The sequence below is a fragment of the Panthera pardus genome, unplaced genomic scaffold, assembly GCF_024362965.1.
Source record: "Panthera pardus isolate Hobbes unplaced genomic scaffold, ASM2436296v1 HiC_scaffold_22, whole genome shotgun sequence".
In the NCBI taxonomy this organism is placed as follows: Eukaryota; Metazoa; Chordata; class Mammalia; order Carnivora; family Felidae; genus Panthera; species Panthera pardus.
In genome coordinates, this window is record NW_026526788.1 from 53,630,665 (window position 1) to 53,645,338 (window position 14,674).

Sequence of the window (14,674 nt, forward strand, 5' to 3'; positions counted from 1 at the left end):
AGCTTCTACCAGTTGTTTTTTGTTTTTTAATTATCTCAAATCAAAGATTATTTGAAAGTTTTCTCACTAACTGTTGTCGACATTAGTAGCAATGTATATGCAGAGAGAGGATCGTTGATAAATAAACACATGTCTGCACAGGAAGCATCTCATAACCATTTAAGTCCTTAATCTATATCTGCCTTTACTTGCCTATCTGTGTTTATAGGTATCTAGGTATATACTAAACTCCTTTCACAAAAGATTTTGTAGATGCTTATAAGAATAAATGTAAATAAGGGCACCTGGGTGGCTCAGTCAGTTAAGCATCTGACTCTTGCTTTTGGTTCAAGTCATTATCTCATGGTTTGTGGGATCAAGCCCCATGTTGGGCTCTGTACTGACAGCAAGGAACCTGTTTGGGATTCCCTCTCTCTCTTTTCCTCTCTCTCCACCCCCCGCTCTTTCTCTCTCACGCTCTCTCTCTCTCAAAATAAATAAATAAACAATACAAAGTGAATAAATATAAATAATTGATGATATTAAGGGAAAAGAGAAATAGGATAGGAAAAAGTAAAACATAATCAAGTGTGTACTATCCAGTCTTTACAGTGACTAAATTTTGTTCTGAGAATTCTTAGTGACCAAAAGAAAGAGACAGTCATGATCCATGATAAGTTTCACGGTATTTATAAGAAAAATCAGACAGATGATTTAGAGAAGAAGCATGCCTTTTCCTTTGTTACACCCTACTAGGAGAGATACATCATCCCTGAATAGATAAAATAATGAATTTCAGATGGCTCTTCTTTATAACAACCTTCTCTTGGGGCAATGTGGGGAGGGGTGGGAGGTGTCACTTAAAGATGTCAACCTTTCTAAACTACTTTTAGGAACGCTGCCTTTGATTGAGCCTTAGAGACTTAGCCTCTGAGTTTCCCTTAACATCTTTTTGATGGTTTTTTTGGCCTGGAGTTCCTTCAAGTAATACATTTCTTGTTTCATCCAACCACTTCTCCAGAAATTTTCATTCCCAATTTTCTACTTATTCTCTTGTCCCCTTTCTAATCATTTTATCATCTACATCCCAAGAATGTTGCTCTTTCACTTCCCATTTTCCAGCCTTTACTGGTAAGCAGTCTTAGAAGGGGAAAAAAATCACAAAAATGCAAATATCCTCTGAAGCCATGTTAAAATCACATTAAAAGCTAGGTCACTCAGTACCAGAAATAGTTTGTTTTACCCCAAGTAGCTGCTCCTCTGAAAAGAACCAGCAAACACAAAAACCGGGGGTGGGGTTATTTAATAGAATTCACTGAACCCAAATCAGCAAGCCCTGTTCCTGGGACCATCTGCCAGGCCTGGGGAACCTATTCCTGAACCAGAGCCCCATGTTATAATTTCCAGCACAGGGATGTGTGTGGCAAAGGGATTTCCAGGTCCCAAAACCCATAGGACCCATGCTTTGTTGTTGATTTGGCCGAAACAAAGACTCTATAAACCTTTAGCCCTGTTCCTGTGGCAGCCATCAACTCTGTGAAACTTACATCAAAGAAAGAAGGGACAATCTCATGGTCATTGCTTCTCCCAGCCTGCAGAGTTCTCTTATAATTTTTCTCAAATCTCCCAGCTACTCCTGCCAGAAAACCCATTTGAAGCACTCACAGAAACCCCAGGAAAGTGATTATAAAAAGTTCAAGTCCTCAGCAGGAAAGGAATAGGGTTTAGAGAATCTCAAAAGGTCAGTGGAATTTTAGGGTCAACTCATCCAACTCCCCTGTACAGATGAAGAAGTGATGCCCATGGAGTCACTTGCCCATGTGATGCCTACAGAGCTGGGGCATAAGCCTGACCACATTTTCGGTACAAGACAGGGTCTTTTCTCCTGCAGTGTTCAAGGCATTTCTTGTTACTGTAGAGGGGCTAACCTCAGCTTCTTTTTATTTCTAGTTCCTATAGATTGGGAACATCTGAATTATAAAAAACACTCCAGTTATATTTTATACAACCTATAAAACTCATTAATAAAGACTTTGTGGGGTGCCTAGATGGTTCAGTCAGTTGAGCATCCAACTCTTGATTTTGGCTCGGGTCATGATCCCAGGATCATGGGATTGAGTCCATATCAGGCTCCATCCTGAGTGTGGAGATTCTTAAGATTCTCTCTCCCTCTCTCTCTCTCTCCCTCTGCCCCTCTCCCCTGCTCACATTCTCTCTCTCTCTCTCTCTCTAAAATAAAATAAAATTTAAAAAAGTGATGATTTTTTTAAATTTACCAGCACGGAGAATAAAGAGTTTTGTCTTGTGAGTTTGTGTAAGTCATGGAGGCATAAGAGAAGCATGTGATACCATTGCAGGAAAATGGAAATTAAGAATATTAAGATGTGAGGAGCTTGGGTAGCTTGGTCGGTTGAGAATATGACTCTTGATTTTGGTTCAGGTCATGATCCTAGAGTTGTGGGATTGAGGCCCACATCAGACTCCTTCCTGAATGTGAAGCTTGCTTAAGATTCTCTCTCTCTCTCTCTCTCTCTCTCTCTCTCTCTCTCTAGTAAGATGTGTAAGAAGAGTGTGTAGTCATATAGGACCTGCAAGGTCTTAATATTGTTGCCCCTCTTTAAGATGCTGCAGCTCAGGGGTGCCTAGGTGGCTCAGTCGGTTGAGTCTGACTTCGGCTCAGGTCATGATCTCACAGTTTGTGGGTTCGACCCCCATGTCAGGCTCTGTGCTAACTCTCAGAGCCTGGAGCTGCTTCAGATTCTGTGTCTCCCTCTCCTTCTGCCCCTCCCCTGCTCATTCTCTGTCTCTCAAAAATAAATAAACATTAAAAAAAAAAGTTAAAAAAAAAAGATGCTGCAGGGGCACCTGGGTGGCTCAGTCAGTTGGGCAGCTGACTGGCTCAGGTCATAATCTCACAGCTCATGAGTTTGAGCCCCGCGTCGGGCTCTGTGCTGACAGCTCAGAGCCTCGAGCCTGCTTCAGATTCTGTGTCTCCCTCTCTCTCTGCCCCTTCCCTGTTCTCTCTCTCTCTCTCTCTCTCAAAAATAAATATTAAAAAAAAAGATGCCGCAGCTTAAGAAGAATTTGTACATTTGAAGAAATTGGATATAAGTAGATAATGAGTTCAGACAGAACCTTAGAATGGAGACTGCTTGAGATGATTAAGAACTCAAATTTTGCAGTCGCATTGCCAGCACTCTCTATTTATGTCACCTGGGTAGGTGACTTCATCTCACTAAGCCTTGGTTTTGTCATCTAAAATAGGGATGGCCATACTGCTTTATAGAGCTGATGTAAGGATTTTGTGAGATAAGCACTTTTACACTGTAAATGCCACATAGATGGGATTATCGGGCCACGGCTGCCATCACACCCTTCAGTGCCAAGCCAGGGCATCTGGGGGACTGACACTTAGGTGTGGGCACTTGGCAGCAGTCACCATTTTAGGACCACCCCTCAGTCATGCTCCCCTTCCTTACTGGAGAGAGCTGAATTCTGTGCCCTCCTACTCCAACTGCCTCCTTGAGACTTGCCTGGAAGATTATCCAATCCCACAGGGATAGAAAATAAGAAAGCTGAGCAGAAGGAAGTACAGTATCTGAGAAACACACACACACACACACACTCACACACGCACTCTCAATGTGCAGACACAAAATAATAAAATGACAGGAAACCAGTTATTCTCCACAGAAGATGGTATAGACCAGTCTCAATCTTACAAACACCCACCTCATAACATCCTTTACATATAGTTGACTGCTTCAGGCCAGCCCAGACCCTAACATGGTCTCCCCTACACCACCCCTGGCTTTGCTGGGCGTACCTGGGACCCTCTCTGTCTCTCTCTCTCTCTTCCTGTCTCCTCAGCCAGCACCCAAGACCAGTCCTACTTCTGTGACCTATGACAAAGAAAGCCATTTCCCACTGTCTGCACGACATTCAGTTCAAGCTAGTTTATCACTTGAATCCCAACTTGAAATTTGGACACCATTTCCACAGTGAAGCAATGTTTGTTTGGTGGTTACATTCTAGAATATTGACTTTGCACATGTAATCCGGACAATAATAATATTGGTAATATTTAACATGCTGTTATTTATTAAGAGCCTACATTTGAGCAAACACTGTCCTAAATATTTCACATATATCACATTATGTAATCCTCACAATAGTTCCGTTTTACTCAGGATCTTATACCTCCCAGGGCCAGGATTTAACCTCAGGCAGGCTGGCTCCAAATCATGATGAATCATGGTCCTGTAATCATAATAACGTTGTAGGAAGTAATGAATAGTTATTAAGAAAATACATAACTAGGTTGGGGCGCCTGGGTGGCTTCAGTCGGTTAAGCATCCGACTCCTGATTTCACTCAGGTCATGATGTCATGCTTGGAGAGGTGGAGCCCCCGCATCAGGCTCTGTGCTGACAAGGTGGGGCCTGTTTGGGATTCTATTTCTCCCTCTCTCTCTGCCTCTCCCCTGCTCTCTCTCTCGGTCTCTCTCAAAATAAACATTTTTAAGAATGCCTAACCAAGTTGATTAATAGCCTACTTGTCCCCACATATAAGATTTTCATTAGGGAACTTTAGAAAAATATTTATTTGTCAATTTATGGTTTCTAACTGACTGACTCTGTGGAACTTCTCCAGGGGGTTCAGATACACACTTTCCTTCTGTTTCACTCCGTGGTCTTCTTCTTAGGGCATATGACCTAAGTTTGACAAAGTAGCTTCTTTGCTGGTAAATCACATCTTTGATCTTTGATTATGTTATTTGGTCCCTAAATAACCCTTTAAATGCCACCAACTCCTCCTCGTAAACCCACAGGGATTTGTCTCCTAAGAGAATCAGGCACAGAAGTGCAGAACATCCACCGTAAGATCTAAGAGACAAAGCCTCTAGTTTCTGTCTTGAAATGAACTTATTTCATTACCAAAACAATTGTCACTTTTCTCTTAGGCATTATCTTAGGCTTTTTAATGTAACTGTTAACACTCAGCATTAGTCCTTTTTGTGTTCAAAAATAGAAACTGATGCTAAGAAAGACAGTGTCTCTCGCTCCCAGTTTACATTAGCTCTGAGCAGCAGAAAACAGGCTCCAGAAAAGCTGCACAGTTTTCTTTCCAGACACTGGTTTTTGTGTGTGTGTGTGTATGTTTTTTTTTTAAATGTTTATTTATTTGTGAGAGAGAGGGAGACAGTAGCACCAGTGGGGGAGGAACAGAGAGGGGGACACAGAATCCGAAGCAGGCTCCAGGCTCTAAGCCGTCTGCACAGAGTCCAACACGGGGCTCGAACTCACGAACCGAGAGATCATGACCTGAGCTGAAGTGGGACACTTAACCAGGCACCCCCAGATGCTGTTTTTTTGTAATACTTGCAGTTTTTCACTGGAAAATACTTGGTTTAGCTCAGAACTCAAATTAAATGGAATATGGGAGACACTGTTTCTTTTGCTCAATTAAAATCAGAAGTTATATGTCCAAATTAGCATAAGTTGTACTTTATGGGTACAGACACCAATTGAATCCTTTCTGCTCTTAAAAAAACAACAAAAACCAGAAGTGTGACCTGGAGAATGTGAAAATGATCCCAGAGAAAGGAAATAAAAAGATAAAAGAGCTTGCATGTGGACCTAAAGAAAACCCCTCTAGAGCAATAGTTGGGCCCATTTAGTGTAGAGAAAAGGAAGGTGGGGAAAGGAGAAGCAGGAAGAATGAAATCTTGGTCTTCCTATATTTAATTATAGTGGTGTACTTTACTGAGCCAGACACAGCTCTAAGTGCTTTCTTTGCAAGTACTCTTATTTGAGCCTCACCTGCTCTGTGAAATGAGCATTGTCTTTTTGCCATTAACAGATAAGTAAAGTGAGGTTGAATGATTTGACCAGGTCACACAGCAGATAGGTGGCAGAGCTAAACATTAAACCCACAGTGACTATAGACGGCATGTTCCTAACCACCATTCTATGTGTATGAACCATGAGCATAAGCATTGTAGACGAGGACATAAATAAATATTGGTTTCCCATTGTTCTTGATGGCAGTTTCAGAGGAATCAAGCTAGGCTAGACATAAAGGATTTTCTTTTTGTTTCTTCACTTTTTATCATTAAATGCAACATTAAGAAAAGTACATAAAGGGTGCCTGGGTGGCTCAGTCAGTTAAACGTCTGATTTGGCTCAGGTTGTGATCTCGCGGTTCCTGAGTTCAAGCCCCACATTGGGCTCTATGCTGACAGCTAAAAGTCTGGAGCCTGCTTCAGATTCTGTGTCTCCCTCTCTCTCTGCCCCTCCCCTGCTCATGCTGTCTCTCTCTCTCTCAAAAATAAACATTAAAAAAAATTTTTTTAATAGTTACAAACAGAGAGGGAGGGAGGCAAATCATAAGAGACTCTTAAATACAGAGAACAAACTGAGGGTTGATGGGGCGGGGGTTGGGGAATGGAGGGGGACGCTGGGGGAGAGGGGGAAATGGGTGATGGGCATTGCGGAGGGCACTTGTTGGGATGAGCACTGGGTGTTGTATGTAAGCGATGAATCACGGGAATCTACCTCCAAAACCACGAGCACACTGTATACACGGTATGTTAGCCAAATAAATAAATAAATAAATAAATAAATAAATAAATAAATAAAATATTTTAAAGATTTTAATTTAAAAAAATTTTTAAGTACATAAAATAGGGTGTGTTTGCAGCTAGCACGCAAATCTTGATTTCTAATAACATTCTTCAATAAAAGAAAGCAAAGTTCCTTAGAGAAATGGCTGATCCTAGAGCTAGGGCAGGAAATACAAAAGATGAGCCTGGGGCATTTTGTTGTACCGGAAGGTAAAGAAGTGCTAAAAACAAACAAAGGAAGTACAATAAACTTCAAAGGAATACAAGAGCCAACTAAGAAAGCTTCTGATGGCCAAAGCTGGACAATTCGAGCTACAAAATGAAGTAGAATTAGATTATAAACTAAAATATTAAATAAATATTCATGAACCCATATACGTAAATGATAAATAAACAAACAGATGGGAGAGAAGAGACAAATCTCCCACGCAGAAGAATTCCAAAAAACCTATATAGATATTCTGCCCTTGAAGAGGTAGAAAATAACTTTCTACCCTTTACATGTGCATGTGGACTTCCTTCCAAAGAGGACAATATGGAAAGGAGTTTTAAAAATGTCATTGAGGTGGGTGCTTGTTGGGATGAGCGCTGGGTGTTGTATGTAAGCGATGAATCACAGGAATCTACCCCCAAAACCAAGAGCACGCTGTACACACTGTATGTTAGCCAGTTTGACAATAAATTATATTAAAAATAATAATAAAGAATAACTTTACAGTGGGACATGACCAACACAACCTCAGTCAGATCAACATAAACAGTTAAATCATGTTAATAGTATGTTCCCTGGCTGTGATGTGAGGAGAATGACTCTCTAGCCCAGTGAGCTTCCTCCCCAGAACTGATAACCCCAGTCTAATTATGAGAAAAATATCTGGCAAATTCTAATTGAGAGACATTCTACAAAATACCTAACCAGTGCTCCTCAGAACTGTCAAGATCATTAAAAACAAGGGAAGTGTAAGAAACTGTCATATGTAAGAAGAGCCTTATAGAAGCATGACAACTAAATGTAATATGGAATCTTGAATAGAATCCTGGAAAAGAAAAAGGACATGGGGGGGAAAGAAACTAAGGAACTCTATGGAGTATGGACGTCAATTAATAATAATGAATCAGTATTGGATTATGAATTGTGTCAAACATACCATCCCAATAAGATGATCATAACAGGGAAAACCAAATGTGGGATCTACTGTTTTTGAAATTTTTCCACAAATCTAAAATTATTCTAAAGTTAAAAGTTAAAAAAAAAACTGATGTATTTTGGGGGCACCTGGGTGGCTCAGTCAGTTGAGCGTCCGACTTCAGCTCAGGTAGTGATCTCAGGGTTTGTGAGTTTGAGGCCCACATCAGGCTCAAAGCTGTCAGCATGAAGCTCTCTTTGGATCCTCTGTCCCCCTCTCTCTCTGCCCTTCCCCCTGCTTGTACTCTCTCTCTCTCTCAAAATAAATAAATAAATAAATAAACAAACTTAAAAAAAAAAAAAGAATGTATTTGGATAATCATCAAGTCAATGCATGCATAACTCCCGCCCACAGTGAAACATTGCCCAGCACCAGAAACTGTATGTTTCCCTTCTCAATTTTGTCACCCTTTCCCCTAGACTAAAATTCACTGCTACTTCCTGCTTTTCTTTATAACTATACCCCTCTTGTGCATTTCTAAATAACATAGTATAGTTTTACCTGGTTTTGAAATTTACATTTACACAAATATAACCATACAATATATATTGTTGTGTGTCTTGCGTAAGATATGTCCCTGTCGTTGCATTGTGCTAGCTATTTATTACCTGTTTGTTTTCATTGCTGTGCAATTCATTACATTGTATGAATCCACCAAATTTTATTTATACGACATTTGGATTATTTCCAGTGTTTCCAGTGTGTGTTATCTGAAAACGATATTCTGATTATCAGATTTGTGAGATCTCTTGTAGATTTATTTTCTTTTTTTAAGAATATCTACTAGAGCCTAAATGTCCATCAACTGATGAATGGATAAAGAAATTGTGGTTTATATACACAATGGAGTACTACGTGGCAATGAGAAAGAATGAAATATGGCCCTTTGCAGCAACGTGGATGGAACTGGAGAGTGTGATGCTAAGTGAAATAAGCCATACAGAGAAAGACAGATACCATACGTTTTCACTCCTATGTGGATCCTGAGAAACTTAACAGGAACCCATGGGGGAGGGGAAGGAAAAAAAAAAAAAAGAGGTTAGAGTGGGAGAGACCCAAAGCATAAGAGACTCTTAAAAACTGAGAACAAACTGAGGGTTGATGGGGCGTGGGAGGGAGACGAGGGTGGGTGATGGGTATTGAGGAGGGCACCTTTTGGGATGAGCACTGGGTGTTGTATGGAAACCAATTTGACAATAAATTTCATATATTGGAAAAAAAAAAAAAAGAATATCTACTTATGGGAGGCAAGGAGGAAGAACCTGCCATTTGAAAGCAGGAATGGGATCTTGCTCAGGGACCAGGATCTAGACCAAGAGTCCAGGAAGCCCAGTGCCACTGCTCCTGCCCTGCCAGGAGTCACAGTAGGCTGCCCAAGTGCCTCAAGTCAGTGGGAACGTTCCTTCCCAGAGATGTATGGACCAGCTCCTTATCAATTTTATCCACCACTTTGCAAGCGATGTCTATGGATCAAACAGCAAAAACCTTGATCTTTTCTTTTTTTTTTTTAAATCTCTATTCTTTTTTTTTTTTTAATTTTATTTATTTTCAGAGAGAAACAGAGAGTGTGAGCAGGGGAAGGGCAGAGAGAGGGAGAGAGAGATTCCCAAGCAGGCTCCATGCTGTCAGCACAGAGCCTGATGCGGGGCTCAATCCCAAGAACCGTGAGAGCATGACCTGAGCCAAAATCAAGAGTCAGCCACCTAACTGACTGAGCACCCAGGGGCCCAGAAACCTTGATCTTAATAACAATTCTTCATGCTTTGAAAAAAAAAGAACAAGTCTCTCTTGGGCACATTCCTACAAAGGTGACCCTATACAAAGGAGGCAATAAGGTCTCCCTTGCCTTCCCCCTAGATCCTTCTGGCCCTAACAATCCAGATTCCCAACTCAGGGAAGACAACTTGCTGAATTTTCCAAGCAGACAAGTCCTTTATGTGCACATGTATACATACATGAGCATACACACACACACACACACACACACACACACACACACACTGAAAATCTAAGGTTGAGTCAAGGAGAACTATTGTTGTTCATCTAGCCACCATGGCTGTATTTTCCAAGTGTCTTTGAACTAATGGTATTTTATTTTTTAACAGAGACACTTCTCAGGCCAACGTAGTAAGTCTTGTTCTGCCTATTTTAGCCCCATTGTGTTCAGGTCACAACATTTGGTTCTGATCAAGTAGAAGGCAGTCGAACTTAGTGAGGAAGGTCCCAGGCTGACAAGTCAGAGCAGAATCCTGCCTTGGGTAGGCCTCTTCTGAGCTGGATGACCTGGAGGGAGTTATTCTACCCCTTTTGAGCCCAGCTTCCTCATAGGTTAAAAAGAAAAAAAAATCTTACATCACAAGTAGGTCAAATTAAGTGCAAAAATGTATATAACAGTGCACCTGGGTGGCTCAATTGGTTGAGAGCCCGACTCTTAATTTCAGCTCATGCCATGATCCCAGGGTCATCGGATTAAGCCCTACATCAAGCTCCACACTGAGCATGGAGCCTGCTTAAGATTCTCTCTCTCTCTCCCTCTGCCCTTCACCACCCTCCCTCTCTCTCTCTCTCAAAAAAAAAAAAAAAAAAAAAAAAAAAAGTATGTAATGTATTTAACAGTTCCTGACACAAGAGGGGAAACTAATACATAATGAAGATTGTTGATATTAAAAATACAAGAACTTATAGTAGTTCCTTTCCTTATGCCTACAGTCAGACATACTGCTAAATACATGGTTTTAGAATACAGCTATAAAAAGTTTACTCTGACCTTTAGCATTTTATATTTCCTATGCTAATTTGAACTTACAGTGGAGTGAAAAATGATGTCCAGTGTCAGCAAAAGGCTTTGTGGTGTTCTCACTTCTGATTACAAGACAGATCAAATTTGTATCTTTTTCCATTAGGTTTATCATTGGAGACCTGTTAGATTCTGAAAATGACATCTTTGAGAAATCCAAAGAATGGGACGCTCACGGATCAGAAGAGCCACAGAAGGCCTTTGACCATGGGACAGAGCTAATCCCATGGTACGTGCTGTCCATCCGAGCCGATGTGCACCAGTTCCTGCTGCAGGGGGCCACTGTCATCCACTACGACCAGGACACGCACCTCTCTGCCCGATGCTTCCTCCAGCTTCAGCCTGACAACAGCACCTTGACCTGGACAAAGCCCACCACTGCTTCCCTGGCCAGTGCTAAAGCAAAACTCGGTGTGCTTAGTAACACGTCTGAGCCTGGCAAATTCCCGTTACTGGGCAATGCTGGACTAAGTGGCCTGGCAGAGGGGGTCTTGGATCTGTTCTCAGCAAAAGCTGTGTACATGGGACACCCTAGCATCGATATACACACTGTGTGTGTTCAGAACAAACTGGGTAGCATGTTTCTCTCAGAGACTGGTGTGACGCTGCTCTATGGGCTCCAGACCACGGACAATAGATTATTGCACTTTGTGGCACCCAGGCACACAGCTAAGATGCTCTTCAGTGGATTGCTGGAACTCACGAGAGCCGTGAGGAAGATGAGGAAGTTCCCTGACCAGAGACAGCAGTGGCTGCGGAAACAGTACGTCAGCCTCTATCAGGTAGGGGTGTAGCCGTCCCTCTCTCCTCACTCCCCTAATTCTCAAGTCATTAATCTTGCAAAGCCACACTTGGACCACCAGGGTTCATTCTCACCCTCTGTCATTTACTACCTCAGTGATACAGGGCACCTTTGACTTTACCTTTCTGTGCCTTGGTTTCTTATCTATAAAATGAGAATGATAGCAATACCCATTGTTAGAGCGGCTCTGGGGTTTGACTGAGTTAATATGTGTCAAGTCGTTAATGCCAGTTCCTAATGTATAAAGAATAGTGTGTGGCTTTTATTAGGTCCAGTTAACATTTTGTATGAAAATAGAGACTGCGGTCATTGTACTTCTCACAGCAAAGAAACCAGTTAATATAAGCATATTCGCTTACTCAAAGTTTCCATCGACAGCATTATGGTGTGAACGCTTTTATAATTAATTACGGACCAGCTGATACATTGGAAACCTTCACTTTGGAAATTGAAATCCTGCCCCATCACCTAATATGCTAGGTGACTCTCGGAGCATTAATTCACTGTGTCCTGCTGCCTCACTGTAGCACCTCTGAGCTTTAATGAAGTTCTTCCTCACCAGGTTTATATTGGCACAGCTCTGAGGAGGCAGCTTCTCACAGTCAGCTGCTTAAAGTGAGTGTGTTTCTCACTAACCCTAAAATTATCAGGTACTTAACACTCCAGCCAAGGGTGGCGGCAGAACTGGGCTGAGGTGTGAGAAGAGACCGGAAAGACCAGAATAGCATACTCCTGGAAGACAGAGGGCAGATTGCTCGGGAAAACCCTGCCACAAGGGGACAGGACACTATTGATGGCGTTTCCAAATGAGTTGTATCAAAGCATTCAGTTTTTCTTTTTAAAAAAAATTTTTTTAACGTTTTATTTATTTTTGAGACAGAGAGAGACAGAGCATGAACGGGGGAGGGGCAGAGAGAGAGGGAGACACAGAATCGGAAGCAGGCTCCAGGCTCTGAGCCATCAGCCCAGAGCCCGACACGGGGCTCGAACTCACGGACCGCGAGATCGTGACCTGAGCCGAAGTCGGCCGCTTAACCAACTGAGCCACCCAGACGCCCCAAAAAGCATTCAGTTTCTCTTTGTTATGCTTTTCCATCGTTTTTGGCAAAAAAAAAAAAAAAAAAAAAAAAAAATTATCTTTTTTTACTAGTGTCACAGAACAAATAGAACCATGGCTGAAATTAAATGACTGATTTCATGTACTTTTCACAGTCCTAACATGTTTCTGACAAGTAGAGACATTTTCCCCTGGGCTGTTAGTAGAGATGCACATATATATGTGTATGTATGTGTATTTATATAATGCTCCCTTTTTCTCCTTTACCCACATTCATGCAATACTGATGAGTGGAGATCATATCCTGAACAACTAATGGATTAATTGATTAATAAGCATATAGGCCTATGTACACGATTATGCTAATACTGCACAGCACAAAGCCTATTTCAGTTAATTCATCTTAAAGTAGAAACCAAGATACCTGCTTCCTGTCCACTCCACAGGGAGAGTCCAGTGCAGTCAACTGCTTGGAAAAAAAGAAGTCTTCAGGGGCTATTGTAAATGTTGATTTCTTTTCAATTTTTTTTTTTTTTAGCATTTACTTATTACTGAGAGAGAGAGAGAGACAGAGAGACAGAGCATGAGCATGGGAGGGGCAGAGAGGGGGGAGACACAGAATCCAAAGCAGGCTCCGGACTCTGAGCTGTCAGCACAGAGCCTGATGCAGGGCTTGAACTCACAGACTGTGAGATCATGACCTGAGCTGAAGTCGGACGCTTAACCGGCTGAGCCACCCAGGCGCCCCAGGTAAATGTTGATTTTTAATTATAATCATTCGTCAGCTTTCCACAGTCATGCAAATCCATTCAACCTGGACACAAACCAAAGTCTCTGAGCTCAGTTACACTCACTGTCACAAAGCGGCTGGCGATGTGGTTTATTTGCTCCATTTGTTTCCTTTCCCATCTTCCAGCATAAAGTAGCTGAATGAACACCTAGGGTGTACTTGGTCTCTCATTCACCCTGGCAGCCTTCAGTTTTTGCTGAAGAAGGCACCAGCTGAGACCAGAAACAGCAGAAGAGGTAAGAGGCACGGCTGGAGCAGAGACAGGAAGTGACCTGGAGCCAACTCAGCCCTTCCCAGTTGCACACACAGCAGCACCCCTCCCTTCCCCGCAGCCCCCACTCCTCCACCACTGCATGGGAACAAGCCGTTACGGTGTAATGGCAGAACAGCTCCATCTACTTCAGTCACTTCTGAAAACAGGTGATGGTCTGCCTCAAAACATTGTTCTGCATGAGCCGCCCAGGAAGACAAGGCAACATTTCTCAGAAACAAACACTCAGGATTTTTATTAAGTGAAACAAACTCAGCGACTGATTATTTTCCCAGCTCCCAAATTGTCTCAGAGAACATCAAAAAGATCCAAGTTGGTATTTTAAGAACAAAAAGTCAAATAGGCATCATGTTAAATGTCCCTCTTGGTGATTTATAATACCTCTTAGCACACTTAAGGCTCTTGAGAAGTCCTAAGGTACAAAAGAAATGGGTTTAAATGTACCTGTAAGTTAAAGAAATTTATGAACAGTCTCGGGTTCTTCCAAACTTCTATTAACAGCCCTGTAAGAGTACTTCTTTCTCCCCAGTTTGGAAAGGGCTTATGTAGAATGTAATTTTCATGACATCAGAGTCTTCTTGTGTGATGAGTGTGTGAAGCTTCTTTCAAATAGAAGTAGTTTGGTACTTGTAAATGCATTTGATCAAATGGAAATACTAACAAGAGATAAAGGAAAAAAAAGAAGAAATAGTAACCTTTATAATACAGCCTAGGAATACAGGAAAATAAAAGAAAGTAAGCTGCGAGAGATTTGATGTGAGGTATAGGAGAAAGACTGGTTTCATGAGTTTTGGCTTGAGCTTACCCAGGCAGAGCTGAGAACCCATAATCCTGGGTATTTGGAAAGATCTCTGGGAAGCTGAGAAGGTCAAAACAGGGGTATCAGGTACAATTTGGTTGTAAGCAACAGAAATAGATTCTTGCTATCTTCTGGGGTGGGGGGGGAGGATTTATTCAAAGGATTAGATACATTTAACAGTACTTAAAATATCATATACAAAGATAATGCCAAGAGGCAAAAGTGCATGTATAATTTTTAAGGAATCAGCTTCCTAATCCTAATATCCACATGAACTTCTTTTATTTTCCTGTATTCCTAAGGCTTCATTACAAGTATCACAATTTCTTGTCTTTTGCTTTACCTCCTGTTACAATTTTCATTAGATC

At 41.6% G+C, this 14,674-nt stretch overlaps 1 protein-coding gene across 9 annotated transcripts in view; it reads left to right on the forward strand.

Annotated features, from left to right (window-relative positions):
- Positions 1-14,674, forward strand: part of PLCE1 (phospholipase C epsilon 1) — a 321,468-nt gene that overhangs the window by 229,321 nt on the left and 77,473 nt on the right. For all 9 annotated transcript variants that reach the window (XR_008424888.1, XM_053909742.1, XM_053909736.1 and 6 more), the window contains one exon: positions 10,694-11,369. Coding sequence is in view for 8 of the 9 variants with exons in the window: in XM_053909742.1 (XP_053765717.1) it covers positions 10,694-11,369 (676 nt within the window). In the remaining variant the exon portion in view is untranslated. The remainder of the gene's footprint in view (positions 1-10,693; positions 11,370-14,674) is intronic.